At 38.4% G+C, this 27,537-nt stretch overlaps 1 protein-coding gene across 7 annotated transcripts in view; it reads left to right on the top strand.

The window, feature by feature from the left end:
• The window catches only part of PRR14L (proline rich 14 like), a 34,903-nt gene that overhangs the window by 4,397 nt on the left and 2,969 nt on the right, over positions 1-27,537 (top strand). For 5 of the 7 annotated variants that reach the window (XM_043498006.1, XM_043498007.1, XM_038373353.2 and 2 more), the window contains 6 exons: positions 947-1,483; positions 7,313-7,394; positions 15,464-21,563; positions 25,636-25,704; positions 26,232-26,400; positions 27,257-27,363. In XM_043498006.1, coding sequence (XP_043353941.1) covers positions 983-1,483; positions 7,313-7,394; positions 15,464-21,563; positions 25,636-25,704; positions 26,232-26,400; positions 27,257-27,363 — 7,028 coding nt within the window. In that variant the 5' untranslated portion in view covers positions 947-982. Of the gene's footprint in view, positions 1-946; positions 1,484-7,312; positions 7,395-15,463; positions 21,564-25,635; positions 25,705-26,231; positions 26,401-26,556; positions 26,682-26,832; positions 26,957-27,256; positions 27,364-27,537 lie in introns of those variants that run through there. The other 2 variants (XM_043498008.1, XM_043498009.1) reach the window with 2 other exon arrangements.

The following is a 27,537-nucleotide window of genomic DNA, read 5'->3' as shown; positions in this document are numbered from 1 at the left end:
TGACACTATGGTTAGAACTGTACTACCAATAACTGTTTGAGCATAGATATTGCTAGTATAGTATTGGCCATTGGATACTGATGAGTTGGGCTCTAGGCTATAAGATGAATCAAAGGTTAACTTTAGATAATACACCTAGTGATAGCACCATATTTTTCCTCTGTTTATAATGGGAAAGTCACAAGGAATAGCAAGTGATAGTGCATGTGTTAGGATGCATTTTCTTGTATGGCTTTTCCATCTAATGAGAAATTCTTAAAAATATAGAAAAGTAAAGGAAATTTGGCTATTACTATACCATCAAACTGGCAGGATGTTTGACACCCTGTTTTAGATCCACAAGTGCTAGTAAATACTTTCCCTCCCCATTACCTCTCTTCCATTTCCTACAGACACCCATGTACTCTACAAGGTCTTAGTTTTAGGCTAAGAAGTAATGTTGGGGTAGGGAGAAACTGTTATGTGAAAAGGAGAGGAATAACCTTATTCATGGTTTGTGTGGCACTTACTCTAGCACTCAAAAAGAAACAGACTAACACGGCTGCTACTCTGAAATCTAGCACTCAGTAATTGTAGAATCACTTTCTTACTAGGAATTAATTTGGAACATACTCTACTTGAAAACACACATTTGAAGCATGTACCCTTTTATTTTTTGGTTTAAACTTTTTATTAAGGCAAAGTTACAATAAAATGTTAACATACTACATTTTATATTACTTATTCATGCTCAGGTTAATATTCAAAGAACCTGGCTGAACATTTTGGTTTGCTGACTCAGGAGCCCTCCTACTGTGAGTGCCTTAAAAAGGGAGCAAACTTTCTAAATATCTGTCCCCTTGTTGGTGCTTCTCGGGTGTACGTACCTTTGTCCCAGATAACAACAAAAACAATGATTACTTTTGTGTCTGTGTCTGTAGTGACTTAGTGTGGCCTTTACTTTTAGGGTGAATTTAGAAAGGCACAGTCTTCAGCTGCCCTTATGCTATCATCTGGAGTGGAGTCCCAAGAGAGAAGCCACCCACATCCCCTTGATTCCTCCATGTCTACTGTGGTACAGGAATTGTACGCTGGACTGCCAGTCAGCATCTCTACTGAGCTTACTGCTGTGTCTGATCCTAACATTAGACTAGATACAAAACCTGAAGCATCAACACTTGTGCTAGAACATAGTAGCAACTTGCTATCTGAGTCCCACAGGATTAATGGGGTGGAAAGTTGCTCACAGGAAACTGATAACCTGGATCATGGGGACAAGCTTACATCTGATGGGCTGGCGGGATCCCTTTCTGAAGAGTCTATGGAGGCTGGAAACCTTGCTGAGAATGAAGAGGCCAAAAGTGGAAGCTTGGGGAAGGAGGACACTTGTGCTAATGGGATCCAGAAAGAGGAGAGAGGATCTGCAAAAGAAACACAAGATGCTGAGGAACAGCTTGTTGGATGTTGTGCTTTAACCTCTGAAGAAAAGTGGTGGTTGAGACAGGTAAGAAATAAATTGATTACTGTGAATGTTTGAACATAGCAGAGAGGGATTTGTTTGGGACGTGTTGTCAATGTGCTTTTCGTTCTCTTTTTTTAAGTCTTGCCATCATAGCATCTTGCTGTATGAGTAATTGTTTGGCTCTTCACTGTTTCAGTTTAAGTGAATATATGTCTGAATTGTCTACATGCCTTTTAAACATATTATCTTTATTTTCACTTTAAGAAATATTCCTAGAATGGTATTTGGCAGGTGTGTAGCAATGTGAAGAGCAAAACCTTAAAGAAGGACAGGAGAAGCAAGCGATTAAAAAAATATAATTAATTGTGCGATTAAATAACAGTAGAATACCATTTATTTTAAATATTTTTGGATGTTTTCTACATTTTCAAATATATTAATTTCAATTACAACACAGAATAAATACAAAGTGTACAGTGATCACTTTATATTTATTTTTGATTACAAATATTTGCATTGTAAAAAACAAAAAAAATTGTATTTTTCAATTCACTTCATACAAGTACTTTAGTGCAGTCTCTTTATCATGAAAGTTGAATTTACAAATGTAGAATTATGTACAAAAAAACCCTGCATTGAAAAATAAAATAATGTAAAAGTTTAGAGCCTGCAAGTCCACTCAGTCCTGCTTCTTGGTCAGCCGATCACTGACAAACAAGGTTGGTTACAATTTGCAGGAGATAACACTGTCAGCTTCTTGTTTACAATGTCACCTGAAAGTGAGAACAGGTGTTCGCATGGCACTGTTGTAGGTGGCATTGCAAGATACTTACATGCCAGATGTACCAAAGATTCGTATGTCCCTTCATGCTTCAACCACCATTCCAGAGGACATGCTTCCATGCTAATGATGGGTTCTGCTTGATAACGATCCAAAGCAGTGCGGACCAACACATGTTCATTTTCATCATCTGAGTCAGATGCCACCAGCAGAAGGTTGATTTTCTATTTTGGTGGTTTGGGTTCTATAGTTTCTGCATCAGAGTGTTGCTTTTTTAATACTTCTGAAAGCATGCTCCACACCTAGTCCCTCTCAGATTTTGGAAGGCACTTCAGATTCTTAAATCTTGAATCAAGTGCTCTAGCTATTTTTAGAAATCTCACATCAGTACCTTCTTTGCATTTTGTCAAATCTTCTGAGAAAGTGTTCTTAAAATGAACATGTGCTGGGTCATCATCCGAGACTGCTATACCATGAAATATATGCAGAATGCAGGTAAAACAGACCAGGAGACATACAGTTCTCCCCCCAAGGAGTACAGTCACAAATTTAATTGATGCATTATTTTTTTAATGAGCATCATTAGCATGGAAGCATGTCCTCTAGAATGGTGGCAGAAGCACGGAAGGGGTATACGAATATTTAACATATCTGGCATGTAAATACCTTGTAATGCCGGCTACAGAAGTGCCATGCGAACGCCTGTTCTCATTTTCAGGTGACATTGTAAATTAGAAGCAGGCAGCAGTATCTCCTGTCAATGTAAACAAACTTGTTTGTCTTCGTGATTGGCAGAATAAGAAGTAGGACTGAGTGGACTTGTAGGCTCTAAAGTTTTATACCGTTTTGTTTTTGAGTGCAGTTATGTCACCAAAAAAAAAATCTGCATTTGTAAGTTACACTTTCACAATAAAGAGATTTCACTTCAGTACTTGTATGAGGTGAATTGAAAAATACTATTTCTTTTTATTATTTTTACAGTGCATATATTTGTAATCAAAAATAATATAAAGTGAGCACTGTGCACTTTGTATTCTGCGTTGTAATTGAAATCAATATTGAAAATGTAGAAAAACATCCAAAAATATTTAATAAATTTCAATTGGTATTCTATTGTTATAAGTGCGATTAACTGCAATTAATTTTTTTGATTGATTAAATTCTGTGAGTTAACTGTGATTAATTGACAGTCCTAAAAAAACCCAAACCCTCACAAATGCCAAATGTCTGTCTTCCCAACTGTTGAGGAGGATACGTTTTAGTCTAAAATGTAATAATACAGGTAACAAAACTAGCCATTATGTGGTCATACTATTGGTACCGGATTAAAATGACTCACAGTGCTAGATCTGATGCTGAAACCTTATATGACATAACTTATGTCTTAAATACAGTCTCTGCAGTATCTTTCAACTCTTCAATAATTGGACAGTGGATCAGTGTCTCTATTTTTCTTTTTTCACTTCTCAGCTCATATGTTGTATTTTTGTCCAGCATTGGACATTGACTTTCCAATTATTATTCCAAGGCAAAAAAGTTTGAGTTTAGAGATAAAATTGAAATTAACACTTCACTGGGGAAAAACCCCACAAACATTGAAGTTTTATTTTAAAAAAAAAACAAAAAACATGAAAATTCCGTGTTACAGGTTTTACTATTTGGCACAAGGAATTCCGGACACTTGAAACTATGCAAATACAGTAAATACGGAAGTTTGATTAAATTAAGGAACTTAAAATTGAGCTTATATCAGGAAGTAAACTTCAAACTTAAATTTCTGAGAAATAATTGTCTCTCCATAATGTGGTCATATGATGACATTTAGGTTTCTTTGATGTCTTTATAATACGTATTAAGATGGTTTAAATGTTACAGATGCTCATGAAACTTTACAATTGCATCTGATGTTTTCTTTCTCCCTGAGCAGAATCTCTCCCAAAAATCCCCTATCATTTTAAAAGTTTGTGTGATAGAGGAGATTTAAGTCAAAGCTTGTTATTTGGTAGTAACTTTATTTTATAAAACCACACTTCATACTTTATTATAGTACTTTGCTTTTTTGCTGGGGATAGTGAACAAAAAGCTATTATTTCTAGTAGCAGAAGTAGTGGGTACACAAACTACAAAGCAAATAGTAGGAGTTGTACTAGAGAATTATTTAAATTTAGCATGTTTTCAATGGGAGACTGAAGTTAGTTTTGAATTTTTATTTTTAAACAAGGATGGCTCTCTACAGTTCCAAAAAAAACTGATTTCACAGTGAGATCTTCCTAATCGTATGACTAATCCCACTTTCTCTTTTCTAAGTTCTTATTTTCCTTTTCAGTAAAGCCACTGTAGACTGACTTTACATTTGTTTGCATCAGTGGTGCATCTTCCAACTATTTCTATGGCTTTGGGTTTGATTAATTGAAAATTATTATGGAGGGCAAGACAAGATAACTATATAAATTTGCTCTAGATGTTTATAAAACCTGAAACATCCATTGTGAGATGGAGTGGATTTTAGAATTTTATCACTGGAAAGAAAAAGTCTAAGTGTCTTGCTTGGTTTGGCTCATCTATGCTCTGAAAATATTGGACAGTACAGTTGTGAATTGACTGCTGCTTCTGTTTGAACATTTATTTTCTGGACAAGTGACATGGGCTTTAACATGTCAAGTAGCTGCTAAAGCTGGAGTGCACACAAGCCAAAGCTTACCCCAAGGGACAAAATAGAAAAACTGCTTCTTCCATCAAGAGTCTTCACTCTGCATCCATCAGCTTCACCCATCACTGCCAATTAAATATAATAGACTTTGCTAATGTAGATACATTTATAATTCATACACACAAAGGAAGTTCTCTCTCCATTTCTCAGCAAGGATTTAATAGCAAAATGTTGTAGTTAAGGCTCCTATTCATTAAGACTTCATTATTTTACAACATATACTAGAGAATGTTTAGTACATGAATAAGTCATTTTTTAGATAAATATATTAAAATATTTTTGTTAAACGTTCATTTTTACCCATTTGCCAGTTCTGGAGCATGTCTACATTTAAAAATTTTGAGGGTGAGGGTTTATTGCAGGGAAGTTAATAAATATGATTGCCACACTGCCTTAAGAAGGAAACTGTGATTTAGCGGTTCAAAATTGGGGTACAATATTACAAAGCCTGGATTCTATTCATAGCTTTGCAATTTACAGTATTTACTGTAACACTTAAGTTGAGTCACTTAGTCTTTTTCCTTTCCAGTATTATAAGGAATAGTATAAGCAGTATTGAGACAATGTTTGAAAGCACTTTGAGGTCTCCATATGGAAAGTGTTGTAGAAATGAATAATAATTCATTAATAATTTTTTTGAGGAACACATAGTTGGCCTTTCTAGTGCCTTTACTAATGAATTTCTAGGGCCTTCATATTCTAGTGTCTTTACTAATGAATTCACTTTCATGTGCATCTGGGTGCAAACTACTTAATTCAAGTACATTAAAAGAAACTAAGCATTATTAGCAAATGCCTTCTTAAATGTACAGTGATAGCTAGATTGAATGTGACACTTAATATTGCTGTTTGACCACAAATTATTATTACAGTATTTGGTTGAGAGCAAAAAGCTGTAGTTAAGGTTGAAGAATGGCTTAACACCTCCTGTTTCATACGCTCATAACTTCCTTAAAATATTCACCTTTTTAATTACATTTTTTTTTCATGACTGGTCAGTTGTTAAAGAAGAATTTTTTGGATTTTTTTCTAAAGTTTATGTGCATTTGTTTTTTAAGTTTGAATTAAGTCCCCTTATCCATTTTTGAGCCAGGAAAGGATGAAAAAAAGATATGAGTGCTAATGAAGATACTGTTTAGGTCAGAAAGAAAGCATTTCCCATAGACTTTTATCTGGAGCTGCAGTCTCCTTGCTCAGCGACTCTAGCTTTCCTATTCTCTCAGAATTTTGTTAATTTTGAGTGAGTAAGCAATGATCTTGCATCCATTTCAAATATCCAACATCCAAGTAATGGGGCCTTGAGAATGTGTAAAATTTTGAAATGGATAACTGGGGCGTGGGTCCCCAGACTGCGCATTGACCCTTATAGGTGGAAAATAGGTCTTTAGGCATTCTATAGAGCCCTTTTCTTCACTAAGAAACAGGTCCTAGGGATAACCTTCCATGTCCTGAGAAAGAGAGATGGGTCCCCACTCTTCTCCCCAGTCCCTCTAAACCATTACAGGGAGAAACCACTGCCTCTATTTTATACAAATTTCTTTAACTGTTGGTATTTCAGTGGTGCATTTCAAGGAATGTGTAGTTCTTAGAGACAGTAATATAGTAATACAATTACAATACATTTACCTATAGAATGTGTGCGCTTGTGTGTTTCCCTTCAACAAAATTTAGGAAACATAATGCGAAAAACTGTTAATGCAATAGTAAGTTTGCACAATTAAAGTAGTCAAAAAATGCAGGAGTTAAGGTTTGGCCGGAGAGTTAACTATCCACATCATAGAAACTGGTAGTACAGTGAGGAGGGTAATATTTTCTTGTGCGTTTTTCATCTGCACAAGGGATTCCACTGAGGGATTATAATAATGGTTTGAGGTTTGATGAACGATTACCATTCTGTTTCATATTGGGACGCTTTCTGTTGTATTTAAATCCACTTACTGCTTTAGTTGCTACTTTGGCAAGACTTTACTGGTACTGAGTTTAAATCTTATTTGGATGTGTCTCCTCCTGAGGATAGGAAAGACTAATGCAGTATCTTCAACAGTGAGTGAATTAAAAAAAAAAAAAATTTAAGAGGAAAGATGTGATGAGGCAGTCGGTGAGAAAGGAAGGAGAATTTCTCATATTAAGTGCTTGCAGTTTAATTACTTTCCTGTATTACCACCTTGTAAGTGTGCTTATGGTGTACACAGGACTTTCTCCATCATTTTCCCCCAAAAAGTCTAGCATATTATGTGGTATGCTAATGCTTAGTGCATCTGGAGTTAGAACTGGTTGAGCAGGTACAGTCCCTGGAGTCCAGGAATAGACTCTGAAATCTATAATTACCAGTTAGTCTCGGGTGTTGCTGCTACCGTGGTGACTTGTTCCTTTATTTCAGGAGAAGCCTCAGATAAACCGAAGTGGGGGAGAATTTTCAAGAATCTGCTGTGCTGAAATGGCAGTCCCTCTGAAGAGTAAAGGTGTGTATTTCAGTTATTCAGCTTTTTTCCTTTAGCATTCTCTTTCATTCACAGACGTGCATGAATGATTGCAGGTATAGCTGCTCTGTTCTTTTTGGTAGTGGAAGTTATTGCCCTGTTTGTGTAGAACAATAGCAAAGCTTAATCCTGTGCTCTCTCCTGGCCATGTGCTGATGTGATTGAAATGCTCTGATGAAGAGAGTCTGCATTTGGGTCTGTACTACTTGGTCTGAAATACTTGTTGACTCTAGTGCAGATGCTCTTGTTAGTAATTATTGTTTTGTATTACCTTATTTCTCAAAATCAAACTATATGAAAATGTTAACTGTAGAAATGTGCAAAAGAAACAATAACTGGCTGACTCAGTCACCATCTAACACTTTAGAATATGCCGTTTCCAAAGTGAGAGGGTTTCTGCCCTAATTCTTAGTCCTCCTGTTAATGATCCGCTCCTGCACACTTCTGTCCACACATGCTTTGATCACTTTGCCTGCATCTGATGGCTGTTCTCTCTCTCTTTCTTTGCACAGCTAGCAGGCATGTTGTGACTCTATTTAACTCCAGGATTCTGGAACAACCATATATTGATTTTAGTCCTGTGTTTATTGCAAATCAGGCCTGCGTGGCTGTGGCTAATATCCGGTTCTATCTTGAGTTCTCAATCACCACAGATTCTGTTGACTTCATATTAAAGAGCTAGTATTTCAAATAGAAAATCTGCATGTAATTTGGTGGCACCAGATGTATCCGTTTACAGCTGCTGTTCTGTGAATTACTGTCATTCAGACTGAGCATAAAACAAAACCAAGAGAAGACCAGCCTTAAGCAACACATCAAACTTGTGCTTGCCTGGAGGCCAGTTTTCCGGTCTTGATCTCTGAAAGTATGGAAAAGGTCTTCAAATCTTTGAGCAAATACTGTTCAGATGTTTTTGAGCATAAAGAAATTGAAAATTCTTTTCCAAAACTTATGACCTCCTTCGAACAAAACTATTGTTGAAATGACCAGAAGTAAACACAAAATGAAATTTGATGTGCAAAAAACTCTTAAGTGTCTTTGTGCGTTCTGGTGGAAAGAGTTTTGATTTGAAAATAGTTTGAGAATTCCATGGTGCACAGTATATTTTACCAATTCATAAAATGCCAGCTAGAAAAACTGCTGCATTGTACATGTTTATGGCTAACCTGCTAGCACAAGGAAGAGTGCAATGAAGAGATTAGGGAGGGCTGCTGCGCATTTTGCATGGCACCAAGGCAGGGGCCCCAAGCGTGTAAGTCTCAGACGGTGCTTCGGACAGGGAATTCGAGTGGTGTTAAATCAAATAGCTTCCAGATTATGGAATTTACTTGTTGCCATTTTTTTTAAAAGTCTGCTAACACTTGGATTTTTCTACTCTTTCAAAAAAAAGTAAATTCCATTTAAAAAAGTTAAGAAAACCTCATGTTTGTAGCTCAACATTCAAATCAGGAAATACTTAGTTAAGGTTGCATGTGCAACCTTTAATTCTGGGTCTTGTGTATATACATTGTGATTCAATTTGATTACGTACCATTTTTGAATTATGATGTACAATTTTTTTCTTAAACACATGTAGCCTCTTGTAATATTTTGTACTACAATGTGTATGCTAGACAGTTTATGAAACTCATTTATATGAAAAGTATGGCATAAACCCTACATACATAGCATACCATATTTAAGAGTAAAGCCTAAAGCAATGTTGAAATTTTTTTGGAATGCATGAGCTACATATGTTTGTAGTTAAAATAGTTTTACAGATAACTGCCTCATCCATTTAATTTCACAAAAGAAATTTTTGTAGCTTATTGAAGAGACTACATATAGTACATAATGATTAAAGCCTCAGTTGTACAAACTCTCATGCTTAACTTTAGCCATGTGCATCGACGTTAGCAATGTTTGGGGCCTAAACTACTAAAATACACACGTTACAGAGAAGAGAACTTTTCATGTAAAAATTCAGTCAGTAAAGAGAGGTTTCAGAGTAGCAGCCGTGTTAGTCTGTATTCGCAAAAACAAAAGGAGGACTTGTGGCACCTTAGAGACTAACAAATTTATTTGAGCATAAGCTTTCGTGAGCTACAGCGTTGCTGCACCATTGTAGTAATGAAAATATGAGCATAAAAGAATGTAAAGCTTATTAAAATGAAAACCTAGCTCAAGATGCTACATCTGTTTCTAAAGTTACAAAAAAAATTGTATTTTTGAGAAATGTGATCATGTAATTAAAGACTGTATTGTAATGCATCTGCAAAAGAAAGCAATGTTAAGATTAAGTCCTGTTTTGACCATATGTCCTAACTTGTAAGGCACTTAACTGTACAACCTTAATGGTCTCAACATAACAATTTGCATAGAATTTCAAAATTACATGGTACATTAAAATCATTGTTTCCTTCCTTTTCTTATCCTTCCCTTTGTGGTAGGGGTTGGAGGGGACAATCTTTTGGGGGTTTGAACTCCTCTTCATGCTTCATTCCAGGGGGCTTGACTTGATGACTTCTCGAGGTCTCCTCTAGCCCTTCTTTTTTATGATTCCAGTAACTAGCTACCACTGGTGCCAATTACATTAAATCAGTATTTCTGTTAAAGTGATCATTAGTGAAATACTTAATGTTTACAGTTAAACTTTCTTTTGGTTTAACACCTGTTCAAAATTAATGGGGAATTTGAATGGCCACTGATAAATTTCTGTCCTCTGTGCAGTCAGTTTTCTCTGTCTTCCACACACACAAACAAGGATTTAAAAATAGGAGAATGTGATGGTAAAGTCATATATGGCAAGGTGGACTCAAGAGTAGCCATCGTATGTATAACTATTCTAAATTTTTTTTAAATGACTAAATTTCAAGATAGTGGTGTCCCTTCAGTACTTTACTGAGCTGTTTCAGGTTGTTCTGCAAGGAGGATAGCATTCCATTGGCTTATGTTCAGTTCATTCATTCATATCAGTCACAAGGGCTAAAATGTAATATCTTAAAAGGACAGAAGCAAAATTGAACATGTCCTACCCAAAAGGAGGCAAAAATCCTCTTGTCCTCCCTTCGTATTGAGGAAAGGGTTGGAAGCCTCTCCTGACTGTCAGTTGTTTTTCATTCAGATTAAGGGAATGAGCAGATCCTAGAGAAATTAATCAAATCTCTAATACCTTGATGGAGCAGGCCCAAGCAACATAGATTCATAAACTGTGAAAGCCGGAAAGAGACCATTGTGATCATGTAGTCTAACCTGCTGTATAACACAGGCTATAGGACTTCCCTGAATTAATTTTTTTTTTAATTAGAACACATCTTCTAGAAATCCATCTGTCTTCCTCCCCATCATCATTCTGTGAATGTCTGGAACCTAGCTTATCAAAGGAAAAGCACCCACACACCCCACCCCACTCCCCAAAAAAGTTTAGGTTGGAGAATTCCATGTCCCCTGCTTGAGAAGAGAGACAATTGTCAGACTGACACCAAGTCTCAGGAGAACAAGTTTTGAATCTCTCTTGAAGTATAGTAGCAGGCCTGGAACACTCCTAAGAAGCCTCCTTGTGGAAGAAAATGAGTGAGGAAGCCAAATATTTTCCATTCGAGATGTATATTCTGCTGCCTGCAGCTATAGAGGATGCCACTGGGATTGAATGAGAATATGGTTAAGGCCAAAGTAGATGCAGTCTAAGGAATAGGAATAGGAATAGATTCTTCCCTGAGAAGAAATTATGGCAACTTCTACATCTTTTGTCAGGGTATTAATGGCTTGGACAGTTTTCCTGTCTGAGCTAATTTCCTTAAAAGTAAGGAAGTCAGATAGCCATGGAGCACTATTGGGGAATTTTTCTTTCCTGGCAATTGCTTAATTGGACACCCTAATATTTTTTCACAGAGCAGTGGGATCTAAAATCATGTCCCACAATCATGGGTAAGGAGACTGAAGGCTGACATACAGGCAAACCAACCATTAGTGTCCTTCAGGTATTGAAGAGGAAGATTGTTTTAGGAGTGGGTGGACATGGTTTATCAAGGAGTCATACAGAAAGACCTTGGCCAGTGCTACTCTGCATAAGAGGAAGTATAAGCCAAGCCTTTCATGCCTGTTCTTTGGGAAATATGGGAGTAAACCAAAGTGCTAAATCAAAGTGGAATAAAACCTGACAGGGATGACGTAAGGGTGACTTCTAAAGAAAGCTCTTGATATTGTCCTGCTGACTGCTTGGTCTCCAGCTAGGTTTACAGTAGACTAGAGCCCTACCTAATAGGCAGGTTGCTCAAAGTTAGCAAAGAGAGAATCCCAACTGGATTGGACAAATGGGTACTAAACATAGCACATCAGGGCTAAGTGATGGTTACAAATATGCATGTGGGAGTCAATGATCTTCCTTTATTGAATTATCTCTTCTCTGTTTTTTAAATCAAAAAAAAAAGGAAATATGGAGGCAGCAACCCAACAGTCTAGATTTGGGAACCAGAGGAAGTTTGGAGAGTGGAGGTGGGCCTGGGTCCATACTCTCTTCCTGGTTCCCAAAGGCCTGGGGGATGCAGGGTAGTATCAGACCTAAATGTCTGACTTTTTTCCAAAGAGGCTTGTAACTTTTATATTGTCTCAACTTTTGGGTGTACCAATTTATCTTAAAGAAGACCAGATTTTAAGTACACCTCTACCCTGATATAACACTGTCCTCGGGAGCCAAAAAATCTTACCGCGTTATATAGGTGAAACCGCATTATGTCGAACTTGCTTCGATCCACCGGAGCATGCAGCCTTGCCCCCCGGAGCGCCGCTTTACTGCATTATAACCGAATTCATGTTATATCAGGTCGCGTTATATCGGGGTAGTGGTGTAGTATTGAGCATTTACCTTCTGAAAAATCAGGTCCCTTAATGTGTCTGAAGTTGGCTACACAAAATCACTCGTCACTTTTGAAAATTTAGGCCAAAATTAGTGATGTCTGAGAGAGCTGGGATTCAAGAGGGAAATGCTTAGGTTCACTCTTTTGGTTATCTTCTAAGGTGAAATGCTGTTGTCAATCAAGCTGAGACATGATATGACTGTACATCTTTATAACACTGTCTTAGAAGAGGATGCTTTCCTTACAGTAGCTGTCATTTCTAATACACTCTCACCTAGCAATATACATAAGTTTTATGAAAGTACTTAGTAACGTCAGTAAACTTCCTCAAACAAGATGAGATCTGTGTCTGCCCTTTGCTAGATGATTTGCTTATATCTAAGAGTGCTCCACAGAGAATAAGTGGAAATGGCCAGCCAGTATGTAGCTCAATATTTAGACAAGAACAGTATTGTCATAAGTCAATACAAGAATAGGTAGATGCCAGAAAAGTTGATCTTTCATTATAGAGTGTGAATTGATAGCAAGAGCCACAAAGAGCTCTCTGCAGAGGAAAGAGCTTGGATGTTAAACACTCAGCCAAAGAGGTCCCTAACTACAAAAAGCCAAGGAGTGTTGTTTCTACTAAGTGTCATGCTGTTGGGCAAGACTGTATGTGAAATTGTCAGTTTTCTTCTCTAATTGCCCTGGCATATTTTACCAATTTATCAACCTGGGGCACTTAGGTTCCAGGAAAGATGGCAAAGTCTCTGTGCTAATGGCTAAAGAACAATATGTATCTAGTGGGTCACAGGATTACTGAGCCAGAGCAGCATTTTGATAACTGTAGATGCCACCTGAACAGCTGGGGTGCACACACAGAAGGGAAGTTGGTACAAAAGGAGGAAGGATCCATGACAGGAGATCATAAAATGAAAATCTACTGTCCTGGTAAACTGGCTCAGCAGACAGTTAATAGATTCAAGCCTCCATCTCTAGATTATTTTTTAATTGCAAGTCAGGTTTTTGAGTGGACTCTCACTGGATCTAGTCATGTCAAGATTGAGCAACAAGACATCCAGATTCCTTTCCAGGAGAAGGAACCACAAGGGTACAGCAATTGATATCCGGTCCAAGAGATGGCTGAAATCCTTTCTGTATGTCTTGTCTCCTGTATTCATACTCTGCAAAATGATATAAAGGAGAGAGCCAAGGTGATTCTGATTGTTCCTTAGTGTCCAAAGAGCCTTGGTCGTCTTACCTGATCAGTCTATTGGTCTGGTCTGTCTGCCATCTTCTTTCCCTGCAGGAGAGATTATGCAGTTGGGGGTCCAGTTCTGAACATGAGCCAGAAAAGTGAAGTTTAGCTGCATGATACTTGAAACGAAGTAATTGAAAAGGGAAGGCTGGCCTTCTACGCCACCTTACCTACATCACATGAGGTTACCCAACAGTCTGTATTCTAGAACCTGGTCATGGGTTCAAGCACCAATGGAGGTGCAGTCATGCAGTACTGTACAAGTCAAGGCCAAAGATATGTTCTGAAATCCCTAAGTCAGGGCTTGACAATACATCTAAAATATCGGACTTTAAAATCCTACATTGCAGCACTAATAGTGTACTGGATTCAAAAGAAAATAGACTTCACTCTATCCTGACACCAGAAGGTTCCTCAGGACACCTTGGCTAATTAACTGTCTATATGTGTATGGAATACAGCACTTGTATTCAATACTCTGTAGATGTTAGAAGGGCACTCAAAATATACAGTTCATGTCAGTGCAATCTGATGTTCTTACACTGTCTTTATTCTATACCAGCTACCTGGTGAGCAAGGTAGCCTTTTAGGTTTCAGTATCTGAGTGGATCAAATTAAGTGTATCAGAGGCTTCTAAAGCTAGAATTCTTGCTCTCCCTTCAGGACTTGCTCCTTACCCTTAAAAGCTGTGGCAGCTCTCTGGGCAGATACGACTGTAGCACCTATGAGGGAATTTGTAAGGCACACACTTGAATCTCTATCAATATGTTTACCAGTTGTATAAAATAGACCTGCAAGTTCCATCGGATGCTTCCTTTGGCAGAAGAGTTCTGCTTGCGGTGGCACTTCAGTGATTAGGTAGAGACAGAGAATAGATAGAAAGCTAAGTGTGTTCATGGAGCCATACACATAGACATCTTTGGTGATCTTAGCAATAACATTCTGAACACCTGTATAAAAGGGGCATGAATTCCCAATCCAGAAATATCAAACTAGGAAAAATTTTCAAATGAAATGAATTGAAGGAAGCTAGCTAGCACAGAAGTAGAGGCTGCTAAAGGAGAATCCTTTTTACCCAAGAGTGGGAGAAGGCAATAAAGGGAGTGGTTAGAAAAGACGATACACGTGGAAACAGATTTATTCAAATCTTTGAAGGTGAAGCTGAGGCATTCTTTTTTTGTAGAGAAAGAAGAGGCATTAGTGAAGAGATTTAAGAAAAAGAAGATGTAATCAGACTGTTTCAGTATTGAAATGGACTTGGACAATCTAATGGGGTCTCTTCCACCTCAAGCTTCTTACTTTTAGCTTTGATAATATTTGGATAGATTGGAAGAGAGAAAGGGAATAAAAATGCAAAATGCTCTTGAAAGAGTTGCTCCATTGTAAAATTTCATTTCAACAGTGCATACATATCTTCCTCTAGTTCCTTGTCTGCAGAAGAACAGTAGTTGGCAGTACAAAAGTTATAGTACAAAAGAGGAGACTTTTTAATCTTCTCTCCTGTAATACAATTAAGACAGTATAAATTCATTCAATTTTGAAATAGCTTACTCTGTCCCACCAGATAATTTAAATACACATCTTGTCTACTTCCCACGCTTCTAAATCTGTACATACAGTATTTTAATTTGCTATTCATCATAGAAAAATGCTACTGAAAATAAGCACTGCCACTAGTTTGATAGAACTGGTATGACCTCTGGCTCTGAACTCCTGAATTACAGTGATATGAAACTTCAGAATATTGGATCCATACCAGTTATGTTTAATATCCATGCAAATAGGTTACAGTTAGGATTAAAAGATCATTTTGATTTGTTTTAAAGTAGACTGGTGGTAGGGTTTGTCAAAGTGATTAAGTATCGATTAGTAAAACTGTGCTGTTCATAATTGTATATTAAGTAGAGAAGAAAGTTAAAATGGAAGGGTTTTTTTTTTTATGTATTGTGCAGTACTGATTTTTCTTTTTTCTTGTGCAGAAGAAAACCAAACAAATGTACAGGTGACACCTGAAATTCTGCCAAAGCCCACTGAAGAAGTACAAGGTATGAAGGCTGATGGGACTAGGATATTTAGTAAAGCAGGACACAGGAAAGACAGAGTGAGTAAAGGTCTTCCACCTGAGAACAATGAATGCCCAGATATAGACACTATCATGGCCAGTGGTGAGGTTTCAGAAACCAACACCTTAGTTCCCTTAGAGCCTTTAACAGTTGTGGAGACTGGATCAACAAAAGAACATCCACAAGAAGAAAAAGAATGTAGAGGATTAACAGCCTGTACTACCATGTCATTGACCAGCATGGGTTGTGCTATTTTTGATTCAGAGACTAGTGCTATTTTTGATTCAGAGTTGTCTAGATCAAACCATGTTAATGAACCTAATGCAGCACCTGCAAGTTACCAGACTTACCAGCAAGATGAAGAAAGCCCTCATAACAACAGTGCTGTTCCTGTATCTAAAAGTAGTGTTGAAGTTGATATGCCTCTCTCAAAAGAAAGCTCTGAAGCTTTATGTGGTTCATTAAGAAGTTTGTGTAGTCTGGAATCTGGAAGTATTCCACTAGAAGACAACACTATTGAGATCTGTGAAATACAGGAGGAGTATCTTGCAGAAGAGATAGAAAGCCCAAGCTGTGATGATGATAGTCAAAGAACTGAGTTTCTAGAGAACTGGATCTCCAAGCCTGTGGTGGAAGAACAGCTCTCTCCAGTGCAGAGTGAAGAAATGTCCAGTGATGAACCTGAACAATCGGAAACGGATAGTTGCACTGACCATTCATACAGCTATGGTTCTGGGAAAGCTGCTGAAATCCAGAGAGAAACTGCTATGAAGAACAGTTGTGGTATGGTTAGTGGGCATGATATTCAAGAAAGCATTCATTCAGAGAGCTCTAATTCGCCAGTTCCTAGTTCTGTTGCTTCATCAACTGAGGAGTTTTCAAAAGGAGATTTAAGAATCCCTTCAGAAATTAATAGCTTGAAAAAGGATGGGGACCAGTGGAAAATATTTATGAATGATGTATGCTGGGGCGATATAGTAAAACAACATACAAAAGAAAATGGCACTCTATTGGTGGACACAAAAAACATTGTCAGTATTAAGACTCGAGACATGCATACATGCTATAATAATATCTACAATAAATATGCAAACTCTCCTCCCACTGTTCATGACTTTCTGGGCTATGGTACCGAGGTAGGTGAAGTTTCCCTTGAGGCACAACTGTTTGAAAAGGAAACCAACAGCAGTTCAGTGGTAGAAGATCTGAACAACAGTTTTGGTAACGCTCCAGAAGCAAATTGGGTTAATGTTAACCTGCCTGCATGCAAAGAAACTAACTTTGCTTCCACACTAGGTGAAGCTCTTAGTCGTGATGCAGAAAAATCAAGAGTGTCTCTTGGGGTTATAAGTGAACTTTCTCCTTGTAATGCTGATATAGTTTCAAACAGAGATGTATACCTGGACAGGCTGTCTAAAAAAGAATCCATCATTGCTTCTGCAAAACTGGAGACACAACATATGGGCCTTCTGCTTCATAAAAATGAAGAATTGTCTTTAGTAAATCACAGGAATTTCAATATGTCTAATGTAGCAAGTAAAGGTCCCCAGAAGAGCATCCACTCTGCACTGGGGGCTACAGAGAAGATGGTCACTGATATGAAAAATGAAGAAAGTAACACGTATACTCATAATGATCAGTGTATAAAAGACCACTGTTCAGCTGTCAAGACCTGCTTCATCTTATCGGATAGTACCAGCTTGGATAATGCTACACTGAACAAGGATTCTTTTAAAGTGCAGACTAAATTGAAGACTGAAGAAGTCAGTGGTTTGGCAACAGGAGACTTACTTGATAAAAAGGCAGTCAACCATCCAGAGGAGAACACTCATGTAGCATGTGTTCCTTGTGAAGATAGTTGGAATTGCAGCAATATGTTTCAGTATGTGGCAAATCGTACTTCCACAGCAGAGAAGCTATTGCATTCAGTTTGCACTCCAGATGAGTCCACAACTAGATTATCAGAAATGGACATTTCAAATACAAATATCAAAGTAGAAAGCTTGAAACTCTATGATGGCCAGAGTGAAATAACAGAGGAAAGGCTAGATTCTGGCACCAGAGAGAGAACTTCTGATACAGATAAGGGACAAGAACAAATTAACTCTTGTACATTACAGAAAGATGAAATTGATAGAATAGAAACCGTGGATAGTGTAAAAGCTCATAAAGGCAGTCACCACAATGAGACTAGTGAACAGTCAGTCAACAGAGATTTGAACAAAACCATATTTGGTATCCATCTTGATCTTGGCAACACAACAGTAATCCTGGGAGAGGGAGAATTAAAGATGTACAAGAAGACTGTATTACCTTGTGAATACAATCTTTCCGAAGGCACTACTTCAAAGAGTGACACAGACTCTGGCATCCCAAGTCATGAAAAACATTTGGACCAATCCTTTGACTTAGAATTGTCAGGTTTTAAACATTCAAAGCAACCAAATGAGACCATTTGTCAGGTGGAAAATCAATATCTTGCATGTCAGAGTGAGCTTAACGGGCCAGTTTCATACAAGCAAAATGAAACCCGCGTAGCCGATGAAGTTCTAGAGTTCCAACAGTATGACTTAGACATTTCCAACACTGATGTACAAACTATGACAAGTTCAGTGGATGAACATAAAAGATCTATCCGCTCCAAGGAAAATGAATCATTAACTCTAAAGAAAGATGAAGACACAACTCCATTGGTTCATGAGTCTTTAAGAGAAAAGAGTTTTCAAGGAACTTTCAAAGAAATAATGGTGGATAACTCTTCCAATAGTATGGTAGATTCAGACTGTTCAGAATACACAAATTCCATCAGTGATCTATCGGAAGGGGAGAAAGTAGAATTAAAAGAATCTGATAATGTATTTAGCAGTACAAGGGAAGATCAAGGAACTTTCAAAGGAAGTATGGTGGGCTGTAGCTCTTCCAAAAGTCTGGTAAATGTGGACCATTCAGAATACACAGACTCTCTCAGTAGTGCAAAGGAAGATCAAAAAGAAGAACATACAATATTGGCAGAAAATACCAAACTTCCTGCATTATTGAACACGGGTAGCTTGGTTATGGGCCCGGAAAATAAAATTAAGACTATTGTTGAATCCTTTTGTGCGTCTCAGTCCGCCTGCAAGAGTCTTTCATGTGTACCAGAAGATATGACTCTCGTTCCAGAGATCACAAATGAAACATGCTTACTATTGGATTCTTCAGTAAATCATAGAATCCGAGAAAGAAAGAGAGCTTGTCCTCAGCCAGAACTTGTGACTTTTACAATTGCTGATAGTCCAGAGCGCGTGGATCAAGTGCAGTCTGAAGAGTTCTGTGTGAATCAAGAGCTTTCCAGTTTGAAAGGAGTAATTTCAGAAACACCTTTAACTCAGAACTCAGAAATCTGCCTGCCTCAAAAAGATGAGCTGCCTGCATCATCTGAGAATGCACAAATAGTTGACCAGGATTCATCTTCAGCAAATGCCCTCTGTCATGACTATTCTGCTATAGAAGCTCTTGAGCCGATAGAGTCATTTGAGAGAAGAGCTGATGGCAAAGACAGCTCTGAAGAGAGAGAAAAAGCAATTAGCTCCCTAAATGATGCAGTTAAACTAGAAGTGTGTACGGCTTCTCATGCTCACAGCAAGGAGAGGTCTGTAAGTGCAGGGCCAGTTGTAAAAGAGATGGATGTAATTTCATCAGACAGTATTGATTATGTACAGAAGTTTAAAAGACCATCTGTAGACAACCAGAGGCAAAATGCAGTAACTGCAGAAAAAATAAAGAAGCCAATGCATTCTATTTTTGACCATAAAAATTATTTAGGAGTTTTGGTAGAAGACTTGAAATGTTCTGGTGACAAAGTTAGAAGCTGTGTGCCTCTGAAGGCCGAGACTTACGAAAAGCCTTCACAAACCTACTCTACTGAACAGATCCCAGAATGGAGTTTGAATAACCTTTCAGATAAAGGGAAAACTTGCGTTCAAGATCATTCAGAAGTAGGAGATGTCAAGTTGCTTTCAGAAATCGTAGACAATTATTTGCAATCTAAGGACTTAGTTAACAAAGAAACATCAGAAGTCCATTATAACACATTATGTAGCAATAAGCTGTCAAAAAATGACACAGAAGCATCTTTAAAATGTCTCAATTGCAGCGAAGTGTGTCTGCCTTATGAATTAAATTCACAGAGCAAAGACAACAGGAAGGAGGTTATAGGAGACCAAATGAAGATGCCACATGAGTCAATCAGTACAGAAAATGAGGTGTCAGATGCAGAGAGATCAGGCAAAGTAGGTGAATGTCAAACTCTTAAGCGAAAGATGTGTGAGGAGACTGAAGTACATCCAGCTCAAAACATCCTACTCCATAAGGGGCAGGCACAGCAAATAAAGGAGTCAAAAGATCAAGAGAAAGCAAAAATCCCGTTGCAGGAGAGTGTGATGTTTGATAGTGAGCCTTTAGATAGTTCTTCAGATGGACTGGTAGCATCTTCAAGAGTCATGAAGACCGAAGGTTCTAGAGAGCAGCTCTTTGCTGTCATGAGCAGTATAAATGATAGTGACAATAAACAAATATATAGCACTTTACAAGGAGTCAAAAGGCCAAAGATTTCTGATGATGATGATGATGATGATGATGATGATTCAGAGCATATGAAGACTATGGACTCAGAAGTGGAAAGCCTGAGCTTTCCTTTAGGGACCCACATTGAATTGTCCGCAGATAATACCCCTTTCATTCCTGTTTCTCTCTCACTACCACAAGCTAAAAGCTTTGCTGGGGATGATGAAATCCACAGTGCCTTTGGAAGTACACACAAACTAAGAGGACTATTTTCATTAAAGAAGCAGCCACGAAGGAAGTGCAAAAAGGTTCCCACACCAGATGAGCTCAAAACTGTAAGAAAAAGTAACAAAAGCTCAGCTTTTATAAGGAATTTTCCTGAAACTGTTCCTACGCAAGAAGACAAACTCAGCTCTGTATATTTTGCATGTAAACCATCAGTAATGGAAGCAGAAATAGCCATGAGACTCAACCATACGTCAAAGCAGAGAGCCAATAGGTGCAGTTTGTTGAACAGTTTGAAACTTAGTAAATGTACCAAAGAACCAATACTGTTAAACAGGCTGTCTACTATGGCCAGTAAACTCCTGGCCCCGCCCAAAAGCACCCACAGGTTAAAGACTCTGCAATGTTCCTCTGAACGTCCAATGGTCGAAAGGTTCAGCCAACTTGGATCTAAAAAGCTACTGGAAGTTTTTTCATGCATTAACATGAAGTTAAACTCTCACCAGGCTGATGGCTTGTGCACCATGATGTTCAACCTTCAGCCGTTAGCACTTTATCCTGTAGACTCCACCAAAATACACATTTTAGACTTGAGTAGCAACATTCCATCATCAGTCTTTAGTACCCCCATTTCCCCAATTTCTTTTCATATAAAATTGGACTCTGATTCTTTGATAAACCTCAGAGGGATTACATCCCAACAGTGTGTACCTGATATACCAGCTTTAGGAGAGGCACCAGTACATCCGTCACAGCCTTCAGAATGGACCTTCTCTTTCCTCCTGTCCCAAAGCTACTCAGGTACAGCAGCTTTCAGGGAAGACGCTAATCTCAGTAAGGAGCTGCACTCTTCTACTCTATCTCTAACAACCACAGAGGCTGTAATCCCTAGTCATGACATTAGGAGAAATCCCATAGCTAAAAGAACAGGGTGCTCCATGCTTGGCCTTCACACAGTGTTAGCACTTTCTTCCCCGGGATGTTACAGGATCTGGACAAAAAGAAGAAATGTAACCAGTCGAATTCCTACTGTCCAGAGACTATTTATGTCACAATTCACACAGGGCTTGAAAGGGTTAAGGTCTCCATCTTCGGTATCAGATGACCTCTTCTCTTCATTGCCCTACTCACTGGGCAGGGTACTTTCCATATGGAGCCAGCATGGTCCTTCTGCCTGTCCCTCCGAATTCACTCCTCTCCATTCCAATCACTGCAAGTGGCAGCCAAGTCTGGGCATCGAGAACAGGTAAAATCCATCAACTTCTTTCCGAGAATAAATACATAGTGTATATAGTTGCAGCTTTTGGGGAGGGAGAGGGGTATTAGAGTTTGGAGTAGAGGGTCAGTTTCCAGTACTTTCCTGCACACTTCACTCAGGAAATGGCTCAATAGAAGACACTTCCATACAGAACCATCTCTATTATCTGAATTTGAGTATGTTTTCATTGGTTTCTTTAATAATCTCTTCTGGCAGAACCGCTAACTCTTCTTCTCCCTCTCTGCAATACATACACACCATGCACGAGAATATATATATTGCAGAAAGGTGAGCTACTTCACTAACTCTGTTCTAAATGACTGCAGAGCTACTAGATTTTTGAGGTAGGAAAGTTTTTCAGACATCTGGGTTACCAGTCTAGCTTGAGCTGTGACCAGATGGATTTACGTGGCTGGGCAAATTCTAAATCTGAACAGAAAGGAATAATTGTGTTGCACCCAGTTAAACTTTTAATTGCATTCTAATGAATTGTTCTACATAAATTTTAATTGTAACCTGTTCTGTATAACTATTCCTGTTGACCGTTCTGCAAGATGCACTGTTAGCATAAATTAGTGCAGCTCCATCGAGATCACTGGTGAATTTTGGCCTTTTTATCAAACTAAAAAGGAGTAAGAGAGGAATAAAGACTGTTTGTTTGTTTGTTTGTTTGTTTTTTCTTTTACTGCTAATTGCATGAGAGGAAGGGTGGACTTGTTAAGGCATTACATGGGGAATGAAGAGAGATGGGACCACTGGCCCTGCAGCTGCTGCAAGCTTCCTGTGTGACATTTCTGTGCTTCAGTTGTCCCATCTATAATATAGGATAATTTTGCTGCCTAACCTCACAGAGGTGGGCTGTTTGAGAGGTACTCAAATACTACAATTATGAGAACTATAGAAAAGCCTATACGTTAAAATAGATAAACTGATGAATTCTCTTGCCTACCACTGTGATCTCTAAAGAAATGTTGAACTTGGCTTCTCTGTGTCCCTGTTTGGTTATTGGTATAGGCAAAAATCTTGCAAGATAACTAACTACATACATTTCACTATCTGTGATCTGAGACCTTTGGAGTTTAAAGTGGCCCTTGCTGGCCAGAACTAATCAAGTATTCAGTCCACTGATTTAAATTCTTTTAGTCTACCAAGGTCTTGACAAAACCTTCTATACTAGTTCAAGTGTAAAGCATAAGTTTTGGAACTTTTTAAATAAAACTCCTAGGGAATAAAAGAATGGAGCTGAATAGTGTCCTACAGAACCAACTTTATCATCCCGTGGAGCTGTGATCTCTCTGCCAGACTTTGTGAAGCAATATTTCAAGTACAGATTTTTATAATATAGATTCATAACTGTGTTGGAGTGACCAGGTCCAGCCACAGTTTGAGAACTGAGCAGAGTTGGTAACTCTTAATCACCACCACTATCCTAAGAAAAATGTAAACCCTTTTTTTATAATTTACATCTGTGTATCAGGTGAGTTATTATCTTGAGCTGAGAGATGTAGCACTTGGCATGGGAAGCTAATGCTGAGTGCAGCACTTGATAAGCTAGTTTTTTGGGCATCAGCCTTTCTTCCCACTCTTTTTTCCACACAAGTCAGACTATCTAACAGCCTGTGCTGTGATTGCAGACTATCAGTCTGTTAACGTAAGTGAAGATTTAATCCCTGCATCTAAAGGCCAATTTTAAAAAATCACTCTGAAATGTTCTTTCAAGTAAAATCTAAGTACTCCTCAGGACAGATAACACGAGTCTGAAATGCAGTATGTGGTCCCTAAAATTCAGTCCAAGTGAGAAGAAATTGTGGTTGACTCTTCTGTCCCACTCACAGCTTTTTTAAAGAGAAGTCATTGGAGCATGCTATAATAGCTGGAAAAGGTGATGCTCAATGAACTCTCAAGTACAGCACTGAGCAAATTCTGCTTCTAAAATAGGCAATCAAAGTGACATTTTGAAGGATTTGGTCATAAGACAATGTGGGAGGAAAAGCCATCTGAAATGTTTAAAACTGAAGCTGTGAAATATAATTTTAAAAAAATTAAAAACTCAAAACATGTTATGTTATAAATATTTGGATAAACTAGTAAGATGTTCAATTTTTATTTTAAAAAGGGGTGTAATCTCTAAATTAGGCAGAAGTGTGAGGGGGACTGAATCTTGTACTCAGTCTTTCACGAAGGAATTGCTGCTGCTTTGTGGAGAAATATATTTGCTGCAATATATGCCAAGGTCAAGTAACCATCTCCATGTCCGCACTTAATAGGATCAAAAATTTATTAGGCTATTCTGATGAGGATGGGTGAATATCAGGAAAGGATTTGACATGTACGAATGTCAGCAGAGTTTGACACTATCAATCATAGCAGGCCTAAGCTTCACATGGACCTTTTCTTGTGATGAGAAAGTTCCCTTCCAGTTGGATTCTTTCATTTAGCTTTGGCTTTTTCATAACTGACCAGGCAGTGAACACTGGAATGGTTTTTTCCTTCCTGTAAAGCTGCGGCTACCATGCAGTGATCAGAATTTTTATTTTAAGCAAAACCTTATTCCACATTACTGCCTTTCTGAGACTAAACGTTTTAGAGGAGTGGAATGTTTTCATCATTCTTACCTGCATTTTTACTGCATGAAGCAGAATATTTTGTTACCAACAGGTGAGATTTCCATGCACAAACTACCAGTTCAAATTCTAGCACTGCCAGACTAGTAGTGAGTAGAATACTGGTGGAGAAGAAGCACTGTACATGCGTCACTTAATGATAAATGTGGTACATAAATTCATCGGGTATCTATGTAAGTGTCTTTCATGCCTACTGCTGCTATGCTGTCTGCAATCTACAGCAAAAGTGTATATATGCTCCTTAACAGATTGTTTTCCATGTATCCCAATCTAAGTCTCAAGCTTTCTAACTTTAGTAGGGTTGAATATATTTAGTTATAGGCACATGGAGAGAACAGGTAAGGGACTTGGGTCTGGTGTACACTACAGAGTTAATCTGAGAGAATGCAGCTTATATCACCCTAACTATGGAAGTGTCTACACTTAAATTTTGCTCCTGCCAACGTAACTGCTCTGCTTGCTGACCTAATAACTCCACCTCCATGAGCAGTGTAGAGTCACAGTTGATGTAGTTAGGTCGACAGTGTCAGCGTAGACACTGCGTTGTTTACTTTGATTGTTACTGGCTTTCAGGAGCTGTCCCGCAGTGCCCAACACTGACAGTACAATTGATACAGGCACCCCTGTTGAGGACACACACCACTGACACAAGGAGCAAAGTATAAACATGCACAAGCGATGTAATTACTGTGGTGGCTGTATGCCAATGTAGGTTAGGTTGACCTAATTTTGTAGTGTAGATATGGCCTTAAACTTAACAAATGAAGTCAAGGCTGTTCCAGATAACTGAGTTATTTAATTTTTCTTGTGTGTGATGCTAATAGTGCACATACAAAATATAGAAGCTTAGCCTGAGAAGATCCCAAACTGCTGTGTTGGTCTTCTTCCTATAGATCTGTGTAGCCAGTAGTCTTTATAGAAAAGACTTCGATATTCCTATCAATTAAGAGCATTCCAACAGGAGTTAGAGAGGATGTGGAGTTAACCTTGTTTGGCTACCATGCTCCTTTTGTTTGGCAGACAAGTCTGTCTGGGCTTGTTTTTTTGTTACTTTAAATTTACCTTTCAAACAAACATACAAAACCAGCTTGGAATGGAGAACCCAGAGCCTCTTGAAAACACTTCCAGCTTTCATACTAAAACAAGCTTTCTCCCCTTCTGAATTTTTCTGAGTTTCTTCATCTTACTTTTCAGTTAAGAAGTGAAAATAAAAGTATTTCCCTCCTGGATAATTTGTCAGTGAATCTTAGACACTAATGACAAATGTAGGTTGCTGTCATGTTGGGTTCTTGGTTGGGATGGGATGGGGTAAAGAGAGAGTACTTTGACATCTCTGACATTTCTTTGCTTCCTTGGAGTCTAGATTATACTGATGAAGTCTTTCCTCCCCTTTTATGGTGTAGTCCTAATTTAGCTGTTTGTTCTTTTTGAACTAGTTATGCTGTGTTACCGCACGTGACTGTCCAGGGAACAGAAGCTGCAAGGACCACGGGTGCTGAGATAAGGTAAGAGTCTTACTCTGTAATATTTGTTACATATGGTGGGAATGTGAGTGAGCCACAGTCTGGCTTTTCAGGTTTTGGTAGATCCCTTTAAGGGTTTGTCTGCCAAAACTGCAGTGTAACACCGATTCTGAATGGCCCACATATGGGTATGTTTACATATATACACACAACAGTAGATGATGAATGTAGCAAATGTAGATAAACTTTCAGACCTTCTGTGCTGCTTGTCATGAAGATGCATGAAATTATTGTGGTCCATTTTCTCACCTGAGGTACTTTATCTTGTTCAAGAGCTGGACTTCAAACACTGGTATTCACTCACATGTACCTTTCGTGCTTATGTGGGAGATCAATCTCCTTTTAAATATATTTAGTGAACAAAGCAAACAGTTCGAGCAATCCAGTCAAGGTTCTAATTTATAATATGGCCTAGATTCTAGAATGCTGTGTCAATAAAAATCCGTCATTAATCTAAATATTTTCTCTTCTTCTTCCCCCTCTTCTCTCCCCCCCCCTCAAATTTATAGGCTGGAACGTTCACTCTCTGATTTGCTACCAAAGTCTTGCACGTTTCCAGAATCCGCAATATCTCCACTCAGACTTTCAGTACCTGAATTACAGGTCCATCCCTTTGATGAAATTGATGCTTCTCTCCCACTATGTCCCACATCCCAGAGCGCCACCGAACTGGAAAAAGTGAGTGGCTTCTTGTCTTCATTAATGGAAGTAGACAGGCAGCCAGTGCTTGTGCACACAGTAAAATGGTGGCTTTGTTAACCTAGTAATCTAGTGTCGCATTGCAACTAGGCAAGGATTAGGGTTTAGGTCTGAGCTTGGACCTTCATTCCCCAGGCACACAGGACCTGGATCACTATAAAGACAGAGCTTTTACCACTGATAGAGAGAGCTCCTTGTATTCCTCTGGTCTATGCTACTCCTGCGTTAATTGGGAGTAGTTGCTGCTGAATCAGAAAGAGGTAAGCAAAACATAAAGGGATAGAGGGTCTATGGGAGCAGAAGAGAATTCTGGAAGACTGCTTTCCTCCTTACCTTTCCCAGAAAGCCCTTGGTATATTGCACTGAAAAATATTAGCAAGATTCATTGATTTGATGATTTTTTTTTAAAAGCCAAATGGGAACGCTGTAACTATCTAGTCTGATGTCCTAAATCATAGAATTTGTCCCCATGATTCCTGCATCAAGCCCAATAATCTGTGGTGGAAATAGAGCATTTCTTTGAGAAAGACATCCAGTTTTGATTTAAAGAAACTCAATGGTGAAGCTGCATCACTCAGTCACTCTTTTTGCTGAATGGCTTGATGTTTCATACATTATAGTCAAAATGGATATACATTTGTATTGCATGGAGCATGTAAATTTTGTTGCCAATAAAGTGTTATACTACAACATTTCCCTGATATGTGGCCTGCCTTAGCTTCATACAATGTTTTACTTACACACACTTAAAATGGAGACCCCAAGTGGAAGAGAACACTGCTGATAGGTAAGCAATTGCTCCTTTATTTTATATTTCTTTCTCTTTGTCCAAAAGGCTGAGCCAGAGAAGAGGCCAAAGAGAGTTTCTCAGATCCGGATCCGGAAAACTGTTCCCAAGCCAGATCCTAACCTCACCCCCATGGGACTCCCCAGACCAAAAAGGTGAGATGTCTCTCTTAAATGGACAGTGATACTGGGATCTGCTACTTCTAAGAAGTGTGTCCAGCACAGTAGTATCACCATTCCAACAAATGGATTTCCTCTTCTGTCTATTGTCTCTACTTGCCCAGTTAGTCTTTTCCTAGTTAGGTGGTCTTGGTACTCAGTTTCTCCATA

The sequence above is a fragment of the Dermochelys coriacea genome, chromosome 15 (assembly GCF_009764565.3).
Source record: "Dermochelys coriacea isolate rDerCor1 chromosome 15, rDerCor1.pri.v4, whole genome shotgun sequence".
Taxonomy (NCBI): Eukaryota; Metazoa; Chordata; order Testudines; family Dermochelyidae; genus Dermochelys; species Dermochelys coriacea.
Note: the sequence above shows the minus strand (reverse complement) of the source record. Positions and strands in the feature narration are given on the sequence as shown.